Source organism: Geotrypetes seraphini, chromosome 1 (genome assembly GCF_902459505.1).
Source record: "Geotrypetes seraphini chromosome 1, aGeoSer1.1, whole genome shotgun sequence".
In the NCBI taxonomy this organism is placed as follows: Eukaryota; Metazoa; Chordata; class Amphibia; order Gymnophiona; family Dermophiidae; genus Geotrypetes; species Geotrypetes seraphini.
The window spans coordinates 396,984,575-397,007,009 of record NC_047084.1 but is presented as its reverse complement, the minus strand read 5'-3'; the positions used below and the strand labels follow the sequence as shown (position 1 = coordinate 397,007,009).

The 22,435-nt window shown below is 47.4% G+C and overlaps 1 protein-coding gene across 1 annotated transcript in view; it reads left to right on the top strand.

The window, feature by feature from the left end:
- Window positions 1-22,435, top strand: part of LOC117347256 (sialic acid synthase-like) — a 189,186-nt gene that overhangs the window by 143,026 nt on the left and 23,725 nt on the right. The window contains exons 4-5 of the mRNA XM_033917928.1: window positions 15,066-15,220; window positions 17,028-17,294. Coding sequence (XP_033773819.1) covers window positions 15,066-15,220; window positions 17,028-17,294 — 422 coding nt within the window. The remainder of the gene's footprint in view (window positions 1-15,065; window positions 15,221-17,027; window positions 17,295-22,435) is intronic.

Sequence of the window (22,435 nt, the reverse complement as noted above, 5' to 3'; positions counted from 1 at the left end):
CCCATGGAGATGAGCGCTTCGCGCGAGGGGGGGGGGGGAGGGGAGGGGAGGTGTTGGTGAGCAGGAGGCAGCTTAGGATAGGCGGGTTTGAAGTTCCCGCTGCGGGGCTGCCTCCTGATAGGAGAAAGGAGCGCTGGGCGGAGTTGATAAAGCCGGGACCTCGGAGGACCCGGTGTCTTCCTGGGTCCTCCTAGGCGGCTTTTCCTGGGTCCTCCGAGGCGGCGGAATCATGGCGGGTTCAGACGGCGTGGCGGAGATCTCCCTACTCGCCGGCGACTCCCTCAGCGAAGACGAACAGGTGGGAGTCGGGCGCAGTGGGGAGAGGGAGAGACCGACACGCCATTCTAAAACGTCTGCTCTCTCGGCCCTCGTGGTGACGGGGGCGGGCCTAGGCGATGCGGGAGGCAGGGCTTCGCGACCCGGTGAGGGGCCTACAGTGCCCATTAATGTGTGGGGGAGGGGGAGAACAGCCGCCCGGAGACCGCGTGACTCTGCAATCCGCGGTTCAGGGAGATCGGCAGGGAGGCCTTCCAGTCTTCGTCATCGTCTTCTTCTACTACTAGTTCTTCTGCGTCCTCACATGCACGCCCGGTGGGAGGAGGGACGGGTGGCGGAGATGCGGGGCCGTCCGGGTCTCAGGTGAGAGGTGCTCCGGCGTTAGTGGCATTGTCAGAGCTCTGGGAGAGGGTTCCAAAAAGGTTGCGTCACAGGATTAGGAAGCGCACTTGCGTAGATATCTTCCGCTTGATGGAAGGCAGGTCTCGCCGTAGGAGTAAAAAGAAAGATAAGAAGGAGGGCGGATTGTCCAAAGCGGTGCCGATGTCGCGGAACATTGTTAATTGGATTAGATCCTTCTTGCGTTTGGCCAGTGTTTGGGGAAGGGCGCGGCCGCAGAATTACGGTCTTTTACTATCTTATGCCGACTCGGTGTTGGATGCCTACCAACATTTCGGAGGCTGGTCGTGGCTCAATTACGACGAGGCCTTCCGTGACAAAATGGAGGAGAACGGGTTCATGTCCTGGGGCACGCAGGATGTTAACTTGTGGTTAACCCATATGGCGTGCCGGTCCAGTTCCGCAGTTCAGGGTCCCGGCAGGTGCCCCGTGGGAGGGGGTAGTGGACGGTCCTTTCGGCCCACAGTTGGGGGGTTTGCAGGAGGGGGTGCAGGAGTGTGTTGGCGCTTCAACCAGGCTACTTGCGCTTTCACTGATTGTAGATTCCGGCATGCCTGTTCAGTCTGTGGTCAAGCGCATTCCGCCCTCAAATGCCCCAAAAAAGGGGGTGGTGCTTCGTCAGGACCCAGTAAAGTGTAGGGTGGTGGGCAAGTTGCCCATGCCAGTGCGGGTGGCGGCCTTTCACCCTTGGTTACAGCGCTATGGGGATCGCGCAGCTGCTGAACAGCTTGAAAGGGGGTTTACGGAGGGTTTCCCTATTCCTTTTCTGGGCGAATTGCAGGAATGTCGGGTGCAAAATGCGTCTTCTGTGCGTCACTTAAGGGAGGTGGTGCAGGCAAAATTGGATGGGGAAATCGCATTGGGAAGGATTGCAGGGCCGTTTCGGGTTCACCCCTTTCCTTCTATGATTATCTCACCCTTAGCAGTGATTCCCAAGAAGGAGCCAGGGAAGTTTCGGCTAATTCACAACTTGTCTCGCCCGGTCGGAGCATCTGTTAATGAGGGCATCCCGGCGGATCTTTGCTCGGTGCGGTACGCTTCTTTTGATAGTGCAGTGAGACTGGTGTTACGCGCCGGTAGGGGGGCATTGCTGGCGAAGGTCGACATAGAGACGGCTTTTCGCCTATTGCCGGTCCATCCTGATTCGTACCCTTTGTTGGGATTCCGCTTTGAGGGGTTTTACTATTATGATCGATGCTTGCCTATGGGTTGCTCCATTTCGTGTGCCTACTTTGAGCGTTTCAGTTCGTTTCTCCACTGGGTTACAGTTTCACGGTCCCGCTTGGACTCAGTGGTACATTATTTAGACGATTTCCTTTTCGTGGGTTCTCCGGCATCCGATGATTGTGCTCATTTGAAGCGTGTTTTTGAGCATATGGCAGCGGAGTTCGGTGTTCCCTTGGCGGTGGACAAATCAGAGGGGCCGGTGCATGTATTTACATTCTTGGGCATTGAAATTGATACGGAGGCAATGGTTACTCGGCTTCCTGAGGGTAAAATCGGTCAGATGCTAGCTTTGATTCAACAAGTTCTCCGATCGCGGTCGGTGACCCTGAAAAGTGTGCAGTCTCTGTTGGGGTCCCTCAATTTTGCTTGCCGGGTGCTTCCCATGGGTAGAGCATTTATGTGACGATTGGCGGTTGCTACTTCGGGTGTTCGTGATAAAAGGCATTTTATCAGGCTGTCTGCTGGCGTGCGTGCTGATTTGGGGATGTGGGATACCTTTTTGTGTGGGTTCAACAGCACTCTTCGAATTCAGGCCCTAGAGGTGGCTAATTTCGATTTCGAGCTGTTTTCTGACGCTGCCGGAGGTCTTGGATTTGGACTGTATTGTCAGGGCGAGTGGTGTGCGGCGCGTTGGCCGGAGATTTGGAGTGCTCAGGGTGTTACACGTAACATTACGCTGTTGGAACTGTTTCCTTTGGTGGTTGCATGCGAACTTTGGCCTGCGCGGTTACGAGACAGACGGATAGTTTTTTGGTGTGATAATCAGGGTGTGGTGGAGGTGGTGAACAAGCTGAGTGCGCGTTGTTTAGAGGTCAATGCGTTGGTTCGTGAATTGGTATTGCGTTGCCTGCAATTAAATCTCTATATTCGCGTGCGTCATGTCCCAGGGACACAGAATTCGATAGCTGATGCATTGTCTCGCTTTCGTTTTTCACAGTTTCGGCTCCTTGCTCCGGAAGCTCGACTGGAAGGTACACCGATGCCCGAAGGTTTATGGGACCTGGTCAAGATGAAGTCTGGGAGATGCTCCGCATGTCAGTAGCTGCGTCGACATGGTCTCATTACTGTGCCGGCTTCCGCTTGGTGGCCACTTTTCTGGAGTCGAGAGGCTGGGTCCCGGGTTCCGTTTCGGAGACGTTGTTGGTAGAATATGTGTTACACGCTTTCCGATCCGGTGATTCCCGGGGTTCAGTTTCAGGGCGCCTTGCGGGCTTTGCCTTTTTCTGCAGAGCCTTCGGTTGGGCCTGCCCTACGTCGGGGTTCTTAGTGCGTCGCATGCTGACCGCCATGGGGCGCTTGCCCATCACACACGACTTGTTGGTCCGTCTCCTGGCAGCACTGCCGGCGATAACTCGCTCCCCCTTTGAAGGGCGGCTTTTTCAGGCAGCTTTCTCTGTGGCGTTTTTCGGAGCGCTACGGGTGGGAGAGTTGCTGGGGACTCCATCTGTCGGGGGCACGGGGCAGGCGTTGCTGCATAGGCATGTTTGTTTTTCGGGTCCTACCTTGCGGGTCTTTCTGGCGCGCTCCAAAACGGATCAACCTGGTAGAGGCCATTCTCTGGTCCTACATCCTATCCCTGGCAGTTTGTCCTGTCCTGTTACTTTGATGCGTAACTTCCTTCAGGTGCGGGTTCAGAGGGGAGCTCCCTTATCCCTATATGAGGATGGCTCTTCGCTCACGCGCTACCAGTTTTTGGCAGTTCTCCGGTTGGCTCTTGGTAGCTGTGGCGAACTGCCTACTCGTTTTGGGACTCACTCCTTCCGTATTGGGGCTGCGACCAGTGCCCATGCTGCGGGATTGTCTGCTGAGGGTATACGAGGCTTAGGGTGTTGGTCTTCTGGGTCTTACAGGGGATATATAAGGCCTGGGGGTCTCAGGAGGCCGGATAGGGACTGAGTTCCTTGGGGTATGGGGTGGAGCGATTTGGGGTTAGTACATGGGCAGGGGCACCTTATTTCACTAACAGCTACCTGGGATTGTCAAGACTGGGGTTCAATGTGTTCTTTGTTTTTGCAGCCTCTGTAGCCCGGGCCTGTTCTGTGTGGATCGTGGGCCACTCATTTATACATCGGGCTGGGGAGCGGGCACTTATCCGCCCCGGTGGCCTGCATTTGGGCTTGGAGAACTTGGGAGTCTGTGTTTCCTGGTGGGGGCAGCGGGGGATGCGCTGGCATCAGCTCCTTCCCCTGATGGCTCGCCAGCGTCCTAATCCCCGTCGCCCGGATCTCCTGTTGGTTCATCTGGGCAGCAACGATGTGGACAACATGACGGTCAAACAGCTCATTGACCGTATTAAAGATGACCTTTGCTGTGTGCTGGACTGGTTTCCCCATTTGCGGCTGGTATGGTCGGATATCATACCGCGCCCGCGCAGATTAGAGTCGCGCAGATGGACTTGAGGGTTGATTAAAATTAATAGACAGGTGGCTAAATGGGTAGTTGGTATGGGTGGGTTGCAGATCCAACATTCTTGGGTAGATGTAACTTGTAAGGGTTTGTATGTACGGGATCAGGTTCATTTGTCGGCGGTGGGGTGTGACTTGCTGCTGGATGATTTTGCCACCTGTTGCGAGTCTCACCTTGTTGCCGCGGGTGTGTAGTCGCAGCTCCTGTTTTGGGTGGAGGCCTGTTTTGCAGGCCTTGTGGCGGTTATCCCGAGCTACGGTATGGTACAGCTCATCAGGAGATGGGGGGGGGGGGGCCGGCAGGGAGCCGTGCCCAGGTTCTGGTACTCTGGTTAAAGGGGCATGCCACCCCCCAGACCCTTGCTTGCATGGCAGGATCGGGGGCCGAATATTATTGGTATTGGTTTAAGGTGTAGCTCGGGAAACTGTTTTTGTTATGTAAGTGTTAAATTAATGGTTTGTTAATAAACAGAGCTGCGGCTATTTATCCATATACGTGAGTGGTGTGGTGGGGCGGGGGAGAGAGAGCGGGCCAATACATATCCCGCTGTTATATACTACTTTATCCTAAAGCAAAAAATAAATAAATAAATATAATTTTTTTTTCTACCTTTGTTGTCTGGTTTCTGCTTTCCACATCTTCTCATTCAATTCCTTCCATCCACTGTGTGTCTTCTCTCTGCGTCTTCCATTTGCTGTTACTGTGCCTCTCCCTTCACCCCCTCCCACAATTGGTCTAGCACCCATCTTCTTCCCTCCGCTCCCCCGTAGTCTGGCATCTGTCTTCTTCCCTTCTAGCGTCTTCTCCCCACTCTGCCTTCCACATTTCCCTTCAGGATCTGTTCCTCTCTACCCTCTTTCAATGTCTGTTCTATTCCTTTCCACCACCACCCTTCCCTCCCTCCTTTACCATCTGTTCCTTTCTACCACCCTTCTTTCATATCTTCTATCAGTCCCCCTACCATCACTAGCAGTCTCTCTTCTCCCTTACCATGAGCAAATAGAACTTCTGAAAATTGTATTGCTGAGGCATTATTTCTAATGCCTCAGCATTAGACATCAATTTTATAATTCTTACTGTCTGCTCTGATTTCATTTACAATTTGGTTTGTGTTGTGGCTGAGGATTCCATGAGGCATTTAACCTTATCCTGTCTCTTGAACTGTGATTTCAAGTTGATTCCTTCAATAATGGAGTCTCACGGCAGTAGCAGTTTTCTCTTTTGGGCTCTTTTGACATTGTTTAAGGGATTTCTTGTATATTTGGTGCTGGTCTTCTTTGATGAAGTCACTTCAGAATCTATTTCCAAGGAAGAGAAACTTTTTCCCTTTCACTCCTTCCTCCCTTGTGTGAGCCGGGAACACGCGGTCCCCACAGCCCCCACCTGCACGCCAGCTCAATCGTTTAACCAGCTTCCTCTCTCCACCTCGCCTTAGTTTGCCGGCTTTCTTTTTTGGCGACCGGCACACTTTCAAAGAGCTGCGCATGCGCGGCTGCTCAAAGTTCAATCTTCTGCTCTGCTGCAACTTCCTGTTTCCGGTTGGGTAATGTAATGTAATGTAATTTATTTCTTATATACTGCTAAACTCCGTTAGGATTCTAAGCGGTTTACAGAAAAAAACAGACAATAGGGTGCATTAAAATTATAAGGGTCAGAGCAGAAGATTGAATACTGAGCAGCCGCGCATGCGCAGCTCTTTGAAAGTGGTTCCACAGCTTCCTAAGTCGAGATAAATGATGTCTATGGGTTCCCCTTTGTCCATCTGGCTGTTTAGACCTTCAAAGAAATGCTGTAAGTTTGTTTGGCACGATCTTCCCTTGCAGAAGCCATGCTGGCTCGCTTTCAGTTATCCATTTTTTTCTATGTGCTCACAGATGCTGTCCTTTATCAGTGCTTAAGAACATAAGCAGTGCCTCCGCCGGGTCAGACCATAGGTCCATCCTGCCCGGCAGTCCGCTCCCGCGGTGGCCCAAACAGGTCACGACCTGTCTGAATCACCAGAAGGGGCTCCCTTGCCACCTTGGTTTCTCATTGAAGTCCTATCTTCCCATCGTAGTCCTAACCCTCCGGTCTTGCACATGCACGACCTGTTGGGTTTCTATACTTATTACCTGGTTAGCTTTCTATACTTGTGTTACATCCCAGCTCCTCCCTCAGTATCCCACGATCCCTTTATCCCTCAGGAATCCGTCCAATCCCTGTTTGAATCCCTGTACCGTACTCTGCCTGATCACTTCCTCCGGTAGCGCATTCCAAGTGTCCACGACCCTTTGGGTGAAAAAAAAACTTCCTTGCATTTGTTTTGAACCTATCTCCCTTCAGTTTCTCCGAATGCCCCCTCGTACTTGTTGTCCCCTTCAGTCTGAAGAATCTGTCCCTATCCACCCTCTCTATGCCCCTCATGATCTTGAAGGTCTCTATCATATCTCCCCTGAGCCTCCTTTTTTCCAGAGAGAAGAGCCCCAGCCTATCCAACCTCTCGGCGTATGGGCAGTGTTCCAGCCCTTTTACCATCTTGCCCGGAACTGAAGTAAAGCTTACCGGCATGTAGTTCCCCGGGTCACCCCTCGATCCCTTTTTGAAGATAGGTGTGATATTTGCTATTTTCCAGTCCTCTGGGATCTCCCCAGTTTTCAAGGATAGGTTACAAATTTGTCGGAGTGTTTCTGCTATCTCATTTCTTAGCTCTTTTAGTACCCTTGGGTGGATTTCGTCCGGGCCTCCCTCTATTCCATGTCCTTGTAGTTTCCTGAGAAGTGTTACATGTGGAACCTTGTCGAACGCTTTCTGAAAGTCCAAGTATACAATATCCACCGGTTCTCCACTATTAATTTTGGTCTATTCACTGTCTCAAAAAATTGGAGTAGGTTCATTAAACATGATTTCCCTTTCCTGAACCCATGTTGACTGGCTCTCATCAGGTCGTGTGTGTCTAGGTGCCGGACTATGCTATATTTGATCAGCGCCTCAACCATCTTTCCACACACCATTATTTGAAAACATACCCACACGCACCATTATTTGAAAACACACCCACGTGCACCATTAGTTGAATTCAGACGTTCAAATACTTGAAAGGTATTAACATAGAACAAAATCTTTTCCAGAGAAACGAAAATGGTAAAACCAGAGGGCATAATTTGAGGTTGAGGGGTGGTAGAATCGAGCAATGTAAGGAAATTCTTCTTTACAGAGAGGGTGGTGGATGCCTGGAATGCACTCCTGAGAGAGGTGGTGGAGATGAAAGTGATGGAGTTCAAAAAAGCGTGGGATGAACACATAGTGGATCTAGAATCAGAAAATAATAGTAAATATTGAAGAACTAAGGCCAATACTGGGCAGACTTGCATGGTCTGTATATGGCTGTTTGGTGGAGGATGGGCTGGGGAGGGCTTCAATGGCTGAGATGGTGTAGATGGGCTGGAGTGTGCTTTGACAAAGACTTCAGTGGTTGGAACCTAAGAACAGTACCGGGCAGAGCTTTGGATTCTTGCCCAGAAATAGCTAAGAAGAAGAAGAAGAAAAAAACCCAATAAATTTTAACACACACACACCATCATTTGAATACTCGCCTAACTCTCAAGGTAGAGCGAGGAAAAGCAAAGGGGGATACCTGTGGTGCTCAATCTTTTTATTCACTCAAGATCCAACACGTATGTGTTTCGGCTGTGAGGCCTGCCTCAGGGGTCTTTTCCTTTGTAGACTACTTTCTGTGATTATCCTCTTATAATGAGATGGGCTTTTTTTTTTTTTTTTAAACCAAGCTGCTATGTGCAGGAGGAGTGTCTTGTCTCTCTACTGGATCAAAAGTGGCAAAATAACACTCAGAATTTAGGAAGTTGAATGGGCTGAGAATGTTTCTGCAACCCTTTAACATGATTTACTGATAGATAATAATAATAACAGTTTATATACCGCAGGACCGTGAAGTTCTATGCGGTTTACAATGAATTAGAAAGATTCTATGAATTAGAATGAATTACAATGAATTAGAAGATTCTACAAATTGAATGGAACATTCATAGCTAGAGATTAGTGGTTAACAGTTTACGGGATCAGATTTGGGGGGTGAGATTGTGATGGGGTCGACTGTGCAGATTCGTTACCTAGGTACTTAAAGAATAGGTATGTTTTTGGATGTTTCCTAAATTCACCATAGTTATTTGTGCATAAGCTCCACAGTCCTTGATTGGTTCTCGAAATTCCTACGCTTCCGCTCCTACACCGTTAACACAAATGGTACCTCATCCCCCCCCCCTGGAAGCCGAAATGTGGAGTCCCGCAAGGCTCACCCCTCTCCCCTATCCTTTTCAACATCTACATGTCCTCTCTGAAGCTCCTTCATCTATCCCCCCTAGAAACTCTCTATTCCTACGCTGATGACATCCTCATCCTCCTCGAGACTGACTCGAACCTCTCTAACCTTGCTGAGAACATATCCACATGTATAACGAATCTCCAATCCTGGGCCCAATCTGTACAAATGAAACTGAATGAGTCCAAAACAAAACTACTTTGGCTCGGCCCAATTTTAGATCATTTACCCACCTCCATCCCACTACCGTCCGGCCCCACTCTTCAGCTTGAGTTTTCAAGCAAAGTCCTAGGCATCGTCATAGACTCCTCTCTCTCCTTCAATGATCACCTCAACTCCTTGGAAAAAAAAATGCTTCTTTAGCCTTCATATGCTGAGGAAAGTGAGATCCTGCTTTCATCATTCTCACTTCGCCATCCTCGTTCAATCCACCATCCTCTCTAGACTGGACTACTGTAACTCCATCTATATAAGCCTAACTAAGAAAAACCTCCATACACTTCAGCTAATTCAGAACGCTGCGGCAAAGCTTATTTTCGCAAAAGGCAAGTTCGATCACGTCTCCCCTCTCCTCTCCAAGCTTCACTGGCTCCCAGTATACTCCAGAGTCCTCTATAAATGTGCCTGCTTAGCCTTCAAGAACCTACATGGCGTCCTTCCTCCCATCATCCCACTCTTTTGGAATTCCTCAAACCCACACTCCACTAGACCCTCCCAAAAACTGAAACTATCTTTCCCCTCTATAAAAGGTATATCCCGCGCAGGAAAACTTGGAACATCCCTCCCCTTTAGAACCACAGAACTCTGGAACAACCTCTCATCCCCGCTCAGAAATTCAAGCTCCTTCCAATCCTTCTGCAAGCACTTGAAAACTTGGCTCTTTTCAAAAATCTAATCACCTCCCGTTCTCTAGCATCCGGTCCCTCTCTATCTTCTTAGTCCTTCTCCTATATCCCTTCATTGTAGTTCCTTTCCTCTTAACTTCTGTAAACCGTGCCGAGCTCTGCGGAGATGGCGCGGTATACAAACCTAAGGTTTAGTTTAGTTTAGTTTAACAGTAACATAGTAACATAGTAGATGACGGCAGATAAAGACCCGAATGGTCCATCCAGTCTGCCCAACCTGATTCAATTTAAATTTTTTTTTAATTTTTTTCTTCTTAGCTATTTCTGGGCAAGAATCCAAAGCTCTGCCCGGTACTGTTCTTAGGTTCCAACTACTGAAGTCTTTGTCAAAGCTCACTCCAGCCAAGTTCAATATTTAATATTATTTTCTGATTCTAAAACTTCTGTGTTCATCCCACGCTTCTTTGAACTCAGTCACAGTTTTACTCTCCACCACCTCTCTCGGGAGCGCATTTCAGGCATCCACTACCCTCTCCATAAAGTAGAATTTCCTAACATTGCCCCTGAATCTACCACCCCTCAACCTCAAATTATGTCCTCTGGTTTTACCATTTTCCTTTCTCTGGAAAAGATTTTGTTCTACGTTAATACCTTTCAAGTATTTGAACGTCTGAATCATATCTCCCCTGAATCTCCTTTCCTCTAGGGTATACATATTCAGAGCTTCCAGTCTCTCCTCATACGTCTTCTGGCGCAAGCCTCCAATCATTTTCGTCGCCCTCCTCTGGATCGCCTCAAGTCTTCTTATGTCTTTCGCCAGATACGGTCTCCAAAACTGAACACAATACTCCAAGTGGGGCCTCACCAATGACCTGTACAGGGGCATCAACACCTTCTTCCTTCTACTGACTACGCCTCTTTTTATACAGCCCAGCATCCTTCTGGCAGCAGCCACTGCCTTGTCACACTGTTTTTTCGCCTTTAGATCTTCGGACACTATAACCCCAAGGTCCCTCTCCCCGTCCGTGCATATCAGCTTCTCTCCTCCTAGCATATACGGTTCCTTCCTATTATTAATCCCCAAATGCATTACTCTGCATTTCTTTGCATTGAATTTTAGTTGCCAGGCATTCGACCATTCCTCTAACTTTTGCAGATCCTTTTTCATATTTTCCACTCCCTCTTCGGTGTCTACTCTTACAAATCTTGGTTATCATCTGCAAAAAGGCACACTTTTCCTTCTAACCCTTCAGCAATGTCACTCACAAACATATTGAACAGAATTGGCCCCAGCACCGAACCCTGAGGGACTCCACTAGTCACCTTTCCTTCCTTCGAGCGACTTCCATTAACCACCACCCTCTGGCGTCTGTCCGACAGCCAGTTTCTGACCCAGTTCACCACTTTGGGTCCTAACTTCAGCCCTTCAAGTTTGTTCAACAGCCTCCTATGAGGAACTGTATCAAAGGCTTTGCTGAAATCCAAGTAAATTACATCTAGCATATGTCCTCGATCCAGCTCTCTGGTCACCCAATCAAAAAATTCAATCAGGTTCGTTTGGCACGATTTACCTTTTGTAAAGCCATGTTGTCTCGGATCCTGTAACCCATTAGATTCAAGGAAGTACACTATCCTTTCTTTCAGCAACACTTCCATTATTTTTCCAACAACTGAAGTGAGGCTCACCGGCCTGTAGTTTCCTGCTTCATCCCTGTGACCACTTTTATGAATAGGGACCACATCCGCTCTCCTCCAATCCCCAGGAATTACTCCCGTCTCCAGAGATTTGTTGAACAAGTCTTTAATAGGACTCGCCAGAACCTCTCTGAGCTCCCTTAGTATCCTGGGATGGATCCCGTCTGGTCCCATCGCTTTGTCCACCTTCAGTTTTTCAAGTTGCTCATAAACACCCTCCTCCGTGAACGGCGCAGAATCTACTCCATTTTCTCGTGTAACTTTGCCAGACAATCTCGGTCCTTCTCCAGGATTTTCTTTTGTGAACACAGAACAGAAGTATTTATTTAGCACATTTGCTTTCTCCTCATCACTCTCCACATATTTGTTCCCAGCATCTTTTAGCCTAGCAATTCTATTTTTTATCTTCCTCCTTTCACTAATATATCTGAAAAATTTTTTATCTCCCTTTTTTACATTTTTAGGCATTTGTTCTTCTGCCTGTGCCTTCGCCAAACGTATCTCTCTCTTGGCTTCTTTCAGTTTCACCCTGTAGTCCTTTCTGCTCTCCTCTTCTTGGGTTTTTTTATATTTCATGAACGCCAACTCTTTCGCCTTTATTTTCTCAGCCACTAGGTTGAAGAACCATATCGGCTTCTTTTTTCTCTTGTTTTTATTGATTTTCTTCACATAAAGGTCCGTAGCCATTTTTATCGCTCCTTTCAGCTTAGACCACTGTCTTTCCACTTCTCTTATGTCCTCCCATCCTAACAGCTCTTTCTTCAGGTACTTTCCCATTGCATTAAAGTCCGTACGTTTGAAATCTAGGACTTTAAGTATCGTGCGGCCGCTCTCCACTTTAGCCGTTATATCAAACCAAACCGTTTGATGATCGCTACTTCCCAGGTGAGCACCCACTCGAACATTAGAGATACTCTCTCCATTTGTGAGGACCAGATCCAATATCGCTTTTTCCCTTGTGGGTTCCATCACCATCATCAGTCTGAGCAGAGCCTCTTGAAAGGCATCCACAATTGCCCTACTTCTTTCCGATTCCGCAGACGGAACATTCCAGTCCGCATCCGGCAGGTTGAAATCTCCCAACAGCAGAACCTCCTCTTTCCTTCCAAACTTTTGGATATCCACAATCAGATCCTTATCAATTTGCTGCGATTGAGTCGGAGGTCTGTAGACTACATCCACGTAGATAGAAGTTTCATCTTCGCTTCTTCCTCTCCCCAGGTCCCTTGCATTTCAGTCACTTGGATATTGATCTTTACATGGAGAGCTACTCTTCCACTTTTATGACCATCTCTGTCCTTCCTAAAAAGATCATATCCCGGTATGTTTGCATCCCATCCATGTGATTCACTGAACCATGTCTCTGTGATAGCAACAATATCTAGATCTGCCTCTAATATCAGGGCTTGCAGATCATGAACTTTGTTGCTTAGACTGCGAGCATTTGTGGTCATCGCTTTCCAGCTATTTTTCAGCGATAATCTCCTTTTTCGTATGGATTTTTGTGTCGTTTCACTTTCCGTTGCAATACTAAGAAATGAGTTGCTGATATTGCTTATGTTGCAGCCTTTACTACTATCACATCTTTTCTTTTGCCGGGGGTGGTCTCTATAATTGTCCTTCGTACATACACCACCCCCACCTTCTAGTTTAAATGCCTAGAAAAATATTGTCTAAATTTCTCTGCAATTTCTTTTTCCTGCTGTAGTAATATGTAGCCCATCAGTGCAATATAGCTTCTTGTCCTTCCATGTATTTCCCCATCCTCCTATGTACCTGAAGCTTTCTTGATGACACCAGGCTCTGAGCCATCTATTAAAGTCCTCTGTGTTTTTCACTCTTTGCTCTCCCTTTCCATATATAGGCAGTATTTCAGAAAAAGCTAAAGTCTTTGCAAAGGTTTCACGCCCTCACCAAGCTCCCGAAAAGCTTTCTGTGCTGCAAGTGTGGAGTTGTTGGCCAGGTCATTTGTTCCCAGATGGATAACAACATCAGTGTTAAAATCCTTAGTTTCTTCCTTAATTATAGTCAGTATTTGCCTGGAACTCCTGGTAGCTGAGGATCCTGGAAGACATTTCACTATTTTGGTCTCCTCGCCCTGTGTTCCAAGGTTAATGCCTCTGATGATGGAAACCCCAACAGTAATAGTTTTCTGTTTTTGGCTTTTTTATTTGTACTTAGGGTGCGCTTGTTCTCTTGAGTTACCTTCATTGGTTCCAGTCCCACCTCCCTTCTGTTTTCTTGAGTATCGCAGTGCATTAGTGTATAATTAGTTTTTCCAGGTCTTTGCCCCCATGTGGCTGCTTGATACGATAGAAGTTGTTGGTGATGTCTCTTAAATTTACATCCTCTAGCCCAGGGGTGTCGAAGTCGGTCCTCGAGGGCCGCAATCCAGTCGGGTTTTCAAGATTTCCCCAATGAATATGCATGAGATCTATGTGCATGCACTGCTTTCAATGCATATTCATTGGGGAAATTCTGAAAACCCGACTGGATTGCGGCCCACGAGGACCGACTTCGACACCTGTGCTCTAGCCGATGGGGAAACGAACTTCATGTGTATTCTTCTCTTATGTCTGTTGGTTGAGAAGGAGAAGAGGTCAGTTATATATTTAGGGGCTAGACCGGATAGTACTTTGAAGCAGAGACATCCCAGCTTGAACTTCGCACGTGCCTCCATTGGCAGCCAGTGCAGGAGTCGGTGGGAAGGGGTTATGTGATCGGACTTCTTCAACCCAAACATAAATCTGACTGCCGCATTTTGTATCAGTTGTAGTCTCTGCATTTTCTTTTGGGAAAATGCCAGATGGGCAATGTTACAATAATCAAGATGGCTTAGCATTAGGGATTGTACCAGAATTCTGAATGATGAAGCGTTGAAGTATGCTCTAATGGATCTAAGTTTCCAGAGAGTAAAAAACCCCTTTCTGACTAGGGAGTCTACATGGTCTTTCATGGTTAGACCTTGGTCCAGTATTACCCCCAGAACCTTCATTGTAGGTTGAATAGGGTAGCTGAGATTGTTGATGTGTAGTGGTGTTGTGGTGACAGGTGGGTGTGGCGAGGCTATGAAGAATTTAGTTTTATCTGAATTAAGCTTCATTCTGAATTCTGTGGTCCATTGTTCCATCAGGTTTAGTGCTTCTGTTGCCATGGGGGTGGTTTCAGAGGGAGAAGTATTGAACAGGATAATGATTGTAAAGTTATCCGCGTAACTGAATAATTTTATACCCCGCTGGGCCAGCTGCACGCCTAGTGATGATATGTAGACGTTGAAGAGCAGTGGGGATAATGGAGACCCCTGTGGAATGCCAGATGGGTTTCTCCATGTTTTAGAGAGATTGTAATTGAAGCGTACTTGATAGGTGCGGGACGTAAGGAATCCTCGAAACCAGTTAAGTACCTCTCCTCTGATGCCGATTGCGTCTAAGCATTGTAGCAATTTCTCATGATCCACCAAGTCGAAGGCCGAGCTCATGTCAAATTGCATGATTAGGGCATTAAGGCCCTTGCTGAATAAGGTGTATAAGTAATCTAGGATCGCCGCAATCACCGTCTCGGTGCTAAACAGAGGTCTGAAGCCAGACTGGGTTTCATGTAGTAGAGAGAACTGATCAAGGTAGTCCATCAACTGGGTATGTGCTAAACCTTCCATTATTTTTACGAAGAATGGAATGGATGCTACCGGTCTATAGTTGGTTACAGATGTTAGGGATTGTTTACGATTTGAGAGCAATTACGATAGATGAGAGTAACTAACCATATTTGTACTGAATTTATGATGCCTAAATAAAATGAATCATTTCTAGTACATGAACTTTAAAATTGAGGCTGTTTTTACTGTTATCTGTTTAAATTTCTTGAAGCTTGAAAATATTTTGTCCTGTCCTTTTTCTTCTAAGGGCGACCAATGGTGATTTCTAGTGGCATGCAGTCAATGGACACCATGAAACGTGTTTATGAAACTGTTAAAGCTGTTAATCCACACTTCTGTATTCTCCAGTGTACTAGTGCCTACCCTCTTATGCCAGAGGATGTCAATCTCCATGTAATAAAGGTCAGTGGCTTGGCCTTGCTCTGGGATCCACACTATAGTTGTTTCTTGGGTTGTAGTAGCAATTCAACTTGTACAGCATTAAAGAGCAGTTTGAGGAGAAACATAATAGAAAGATTAGTGTAAGTATATTTTGATGTCGTAACTATATTACTAATTAGCGTGGTTGGATCTACTAAGATGATTTAAAAGTAGTTTTGTGGTATCATTCAGGATATGTAGAGGTGTGTCTAAGCCTAGCTTCAAGCTAGAATAAAATATATATGCTAAAGTTCTGCACTCGGTGAGCATAACTAGAAGTTTGAATATTACTTCTGCTTTGACAATATAATGATCTAAAAATTAGGGGTGTACAATCCAAAGATTTCTAAATTTTGTATTTGAACAACTAATCCCAGTTTTACTAAGGTGCGCTAACCGAGTACGGGTGTTGGTTAATGACTCACGCGTCCCGTGCTGGATTAAGTTGGCACTCCGAGCAAGACCACTTCAACAGGGGAGGATGGAGTCACATTGTCTTTCCCGAGACTCGCCCCTGACTCCTAGTAGAGAAAATAAGTTAAAACCGTAAGTGTGCCTTCCAAGTCGGTGGACTGTCCGCAGGCGCATGTTTTGGCGGCCCTGGGAGTGATGAACCTGAAAAGGTGGTCTCTTAAGTTTGTGAGTATCCTGACCCTCTTCTCTTTACTGAATTGAGGCTTAGTCTTCTCGGTTCACTTCAAGGCGCCTACATCCCCTCTTCCTGTCACTTTATTGCCTTAATGGTTAAAACCAACTTGTTAATAGCACGATCTTTTAAGTAACTAATGTGTTTATGTTCATTATGCTAGCACGGGTTGAACAAATTGTCAAGAGACCATTTTTTTGGTTTGGTTTGGATTGGCAACTTGAATTCTCACAAAAGAAATATGCAGGAATGATTTAATTTTGTACCATACTGAAGCTGGTGTTTCTTTTTAGTTTTTTAAAGTTTTGTTTGTGGAGTCCTGTCATTGTTGACTTCTTTGCATGTGCTGAGTTTTCTAGTTACTAGGAAATGAGTTTTTACTGCCGGTGATATTGCTATAATTAAATGGGCATCTAGGGATAAAATTAAGATGGTGCCCTTATAGTGCCATATTGCTTGTTATAGAGTGAAGACTGTCCTGTTTTCAATGCTTTAGAGAGGGAAAGGGTGTGAGAATATGTATGGAACTTGGATATGGGAATCTGGAGCAGGAGCATGTATAGAGGGTATTTAGGATAATGTATGTGGGTTAGTTTGTGAAATGGGGCAGCTAGGATGAGAAGCCAGACCTACATGGAGGAGTGGTGGGGACATGAATGCTAGACCGCAGGAGGGGGGGAGAGGAAGGGACATGGATGGAAATACTTTTAAAACAAATAAGAGGAAATATATTTTTTACTCAAAGAATAGTTAAGCTCTGGAATACATTGCCAGAGGATGTGATAACAGCGGTTGTGATAACAGAGGATGTGATAATACTGCTTTTTTCAGCACATAATTCACTACTTGCGCTGTAACCACCTTTTTACACTGCCCCAAAATTGTGATCAAGAGGCTAAAAGAAAACAGCCAGCAATACCTGATACCTGAGCATTGGAAAATAATTAATAATAATTAACTAATAAAAATAGTGCACATTTAATTTTCCCCACCACCAAATTTCCCCATCTTGCCCGGCTACTTTTTCATGCCACCTAGCTGGAAAAATTTTCTGGGGAGAACTTGTGGATTTCCTAAAAACACTGGTGTATAGAATATACTGTTCTCATCAATGATACATTTTTATTTCATGTTTTTTTTTAGGCATACCAGTCTGCTTTTCCTGATATTCCCATTGGATACTCTGGTCATGAAACTGATATTGCTATTACAATAGCTGCTGTGGCCATGGGTGCAAAGGTGGTGGAGCGTCATGTGACTTTGGATAAAACTTGGAAAGGCAGTGATCATCAGGCTTCTCTGGAGCCAACTGATTTGGCTGAATTAGTGAGATCTATCCGCACTATTGAGAAGGCAATGGGCTCTCCAGTCAAACGGCTTCTGCCCTGTGAAATTGCCTGTAGAGACAAGGTATTTATCCTTTCGTGTTGTACTGAGCAACAGTAGCAAGAGGAGGCACTGGAGACGTCGCAACCATGTGAGGGATGAAATCTTTATTGAAGTAAAATAAAAAATATATAGATCATAAAAATAGGTGAAGTCCCAAATAGGACCCAGTTTCAGCAACACAGTCGCCTTCCTCAGGGGACAATCTAGGAAAATGATAACAAAATGTGCATATAAATCAAATGAACATGAATAAAATCCTGTTCAATGAGATACAATATAAGTGAACAAAAACAATAAAATGAATGTATTGATTTGTGACACAAAATTCTTATAAAGTTGGACAAATATAAAAATGGAAATATTTGGACCAAATATCTAATATGAAAAGTTTCAGAATTAAAAATAACACATATAAATACAAATATACAATTGTCAGTACAAAGCATTAATGAAAAAAAAGTAAAAACTAATGACTAATGCCTCCTCCTTGATTATAAAATGATAGACTGACTGTCTCAAATGAATTGTATTATATATAAAATTTTTCAACCATATTAAAATGAAATGCTGATAAATTAATTGAATGATATGAATGTTAAAACGAATAATAACTTTGCAAATAAATAACAATGATTGCTAAAATTAATTAATTGACATTAAATAAAACATAAATGATATCATTTCAAAAATAATAATCAAAATATTTACACTGGCACTAAATGCCCAGCTAAAAAGATTAATTCAAGAGTTAATAACTCTGATAGTAAAATCATATTTACTTTTCAATCAATTAGTAATCTGATTTCTAAACTCAATTAATTGATATTAACTTAGACATGAATGATAATTTACAAATAAAATGACTTAGGGCTCCTTTTACTAAGGTTTTTAGCGCGTTCAAAAGATTAGTGCACACAAACCATGCGCTAAACGAAAAATACTAATGCAAGCTCTATGGAGGCGTTAGCGTTTAGCGTGCAGGGCATTGTAGTGCGCATTGAGCGCATGCTAAAACAGCTAGCGCACCTTAGTAAAAAGAGCCCTTAGTTTATATTAAAAACAAATGAACTGCTAAAAACATTAGAATCAAAGGGAGAGTGGTATCTTCAAAAACAATAACAATATGTACCCAGCTGAAACAGTTAATACAGGCATTGATAAAATCATGATATCTTTGCAATCAAATGGTAATTTAGTTTCTAAAATTAATTCATAACATGAACTTGGACATAAATGATGTTATATGCATAAATAATGGATAAACGATTAATTATAAAATTATTTTTGCTAAAAATGAATGTACTGCTTAAAATAATTCATGAGAAAAAATTGTGGCCTTCAAAAACACTTAAAGGAGAATGACCAGACCATTATGTTCAAACATTAAATAGTGCTTACCATAAAGCTGTTAATTATATATAAATTGTTTTTAAACCTTTTATCCCAGGACAAGCAGGCATGATATTCTCACATGTGGGTGACGTCATCTACGGAGCCCCGATGCGGAAGCATTTTCAAGCAAACTTGATTGAAGATTTAAGTTTGCTCTGCTGCTCCACGCATGCGTGCCTTCCTGCTCCACTAGGGGGTGCATCCCCTCGTGGTCTCCAGTTCAAAATTTTCCGCTGAGCCTAGAAGTCGTGTTTTTCAGGCTCTGCCCCAACTGCCTTCTAGCACCGCAATTTTTTCTTGTTTTTTCACGATTAAGTCGCTGTGCGCTAATTCCTTACCTTTTTAACTTGATTCCTGCTTCGTTTGTGTCTACCCGGAGGCTTCCGGGTCCCCGCGGCCGCGTGGCTAATCGAGCCGCGGCTACTTTTGATTTAATGTCCCGGCCTTTGACCGGCTTTAAAAAGTGCACCCGGTGTGAGCGGCTTCTTTCCCTCACAGATCCGCATCGCCGGTGCATTCTCTGCCTGGGGGCGGCTCATCCAACCGACTCCTGCCCCCAGTGCGCTATTTTCCAGAACCGGGCCCTCCGTCGAAGAAAAGCCCGCATGGCGGACCTCTTCACCCCGGACCAACTCTCCACCTCTGCCTCGAGGTCGGCCCCGGCTTCGACCCCGGCCTTGACCTCGGCCCCGGATACCTCGGCATCGCCTCGAGACTCGACCCCGAAGTCCTCGGGACAACAGAAAGCCTCGGCCCTGGTTAAGTCCCCTCTTCCCTCTTCAGGTTCCATAACATCGAAGAAGCCGGCCTCGGGGACAACGACGACGCATGGCGGAAGCCCCATGCTTATAGCCCCGGCTAAGCCCTCCAAGCCTTCGGGCCGTGCCTCCACCACACGGGAATACTCTGATACGAGGTCGCCCCCGGTGGAGTGCACCGAGGCAGTGGACATGCCTTCGATGCTGTCCGTGCCCGTCTTCCAGGACCTACTCCGAGCGATGATCACGTCGGAGCTGTCCGCTGCAATGGCCCAGTTTCAATCGGCCTCGACCTCGACCCCGATTGTGCCAGACCAGCCTGAGCCTCGCATCGAACAACCTCGAGGAAAGGTGCGCAATCCCCGTTGCATCCCATCCTCCTCGGACTCCTCGCCGAGGCGCCCGAGACGTTCTCCCTCCGCAGACCGCCGAGGGGCAAAACGTCGGGCTAAAACGACAGAAACCTCGAACCGCCGTACCTCCAAGAAGGCCCGAGGTTCACCAACTCTACGAGGCCGTTCTCCCACACCGCGTACGGGACCACTAAGGGTGGCTGAGTTATCACTCTCTAACCCGCGCATCCTCCGAACTCCTCCGAGGGAGTCCGGATCGAGGTCACCGATTCGACATCGATCGGTACCCCGAACCCCGGCATCGTCTCCAAGGGGCTCCTCGAGACGCCGAAGATCGACAACCCCGGAACACTCTCACAGTGCTTCCCCGGCCTCGGAGCATGGATCGGAGCAGGAACCTCGATACTCGAGGGAAGCCTCCCCATCCTTCTCCACCCGACGAAGGTCTCGTTCACCGACCCCGCACGGGGCCCCAGGAACATCTCGCCCATCCTTCACTCGCTTTGTCCAGGACATGGGCCACGCCTTGGACTTAGACCTCCAGTCCGACTCCAGATACTCTAAAGAGTACCTGGCAGAGCTGGATATGCCATCACTGCCCAGAGAGTCCCTTCGCTTACCACCTAACCCGGTACTCCAACAGGCCTTCTTCAGGAACCTGGAGACCCCTTATATGGTCACAGCCGTACCCTCCAAAATGGAGGCTAAGTACCGCACAGTCCCCTACCCGGGATTCGAACAACCACAGCTCTCCCACCAATCGCTGCTAGTAGAATCCTCCTTGAAAAAGGCTCACCCAACCCGGATCTCAGCTGCGGTCCCCCCAGGCCGAGAAGGCCGAACCCTGGACAAGTTCGGCAGGAGACTATATCAAAACGCAATGATGGCCTCTAGGGTGCAAAGCTACACTTTCACCTTCACATCCTACCTCAAACACCTCATTGGACTATTGAGAGCCTTTGAGACGGACCTACCGGCCTCCCGGCAAGGAACGTTCGGCCTGCTTTTGGAGTCCCTCTCCAACCTGCGCCTTCATCTGTTCCACGCGGCCTACGATGGCTTCGAACTCTCCTCCAGAGAGGCAGCCTTTGCTATCGCCATGCGCCGACTAGCTTGGCTGCGCCTGGTCGACATGGACCCCAACTTACAGGACCGGTTGGCTAACCTCCCCTGCGTGGGAAAAGAACTGTTCGATGACACTATTGAGGCAGCTACAAAACGCCTCTCCGAACATGAGCGCTCATTTGCCTCCCTTGTCCGACAAAAGCCAAAACCGCCCACGTCCAGGCCGTATAGGGCCCCTCCGCGCCGCTACCCACAAAAATCCACCCCGGCCTTCTCGCGGCCCCCACCCAGGCGTCCGCAAGCCCACCACCGGGCCATGCCCAAGTCCCAACCGCCTGCGACTACCAAACCATCCCCGTCCTTTTGACGGGATACGCGGAAGGGGGCGGACCCCCTCCGCCATAGTCCCAGGCCTCCTTCCCATCGGGGGTCGGCTCAAAGCCTTTTACCCTCGCTGGGAGCAAGTCACGTCGGACGCATGGGTCCTTGGCGTGATCTCATCAGGATACTCTCTCAACTTTCGGGCCATTCCTCCGGACAAGCCCCCAAGGAATTGCCCTCCCAACCGGACTCAGCTACCCCTACTCCTCTCCGAAGCTCGAGACCTGCTTCGCCTGAGAGCAGTGGAGGAGGTCCCCCTCGACCAACGGGGGAAAGGCTTCTACTCCCGTTACTTCCTGGTACCGAAAAAAACGGGAGACCTGCGCCCAATACTAGACTTGAGACGCCTCAACAAATTTCTGGTACGGGAAAAATTTCGGATGCTCTCCCTACCGACACTTTATCTCCTGATCGACGAGGGCGACTGGCTCTGCTCCCTCGATCTCAAGGAGGCGTACACACATGTCCCAGTGCACCCCGCTCACTTCAAGTTCTTGCGTTTTCAGGTAGGGGACTGGCACCTACAATACAGAGTCCTCCCCTTCGGCCTAGCATCATCACCTCGAGTCTTCACCAAGTGCCTCGTGGTGGTCGCAGCAACCTTACGCTCCCAGGGCCTCCAGGTATTCCCCTACCTAGACGACTGGCTAATCAAAGCCCCGTCCAGGGAAGAGGTTATCTCAGCGACCCAACAGACTATTACCTACCTACAAAGTCTGGGGTTCGAAATAAACTTCCCAAAATCCCAACTACGCCCCTCGCAGTCCCTACAGTTCATCGGGGCCACGCTGGACACGGTTCGCCTCCGTTCCTTCCTCCCCCCTCCGCGCCGAGAGGCGTTAGTAAGTCTGAGTCGAAGGATTTCCCGGCTGACCTCGGTATCAGCCCGACAGATGATGACGCTCCTGGGCCACATGGCCTCCACCGTCCACGTCACACCTTTCGCCCGCCTCCATCTGAGAATCCCTCAATGGACCCTGGCGTCTCAATGGCGTCAAGACCGGGACCCGATCGACCGTCCCGTGACAGTGACTCCTTCATTGCAACGATCGCTCCGCTGGTGGGCCGACTCTTCAAATCTTTCCAAAGGTTTGCTCTTCCTCAACCCACCCCACAGCAAGGTACTCACCACGGACTCGCCGGAGTACGCTTGGGGAGCCCATCTGGACGGCCTACGCACCCAAGGGATGTGGTCAGCACAAGACCGTCGCTG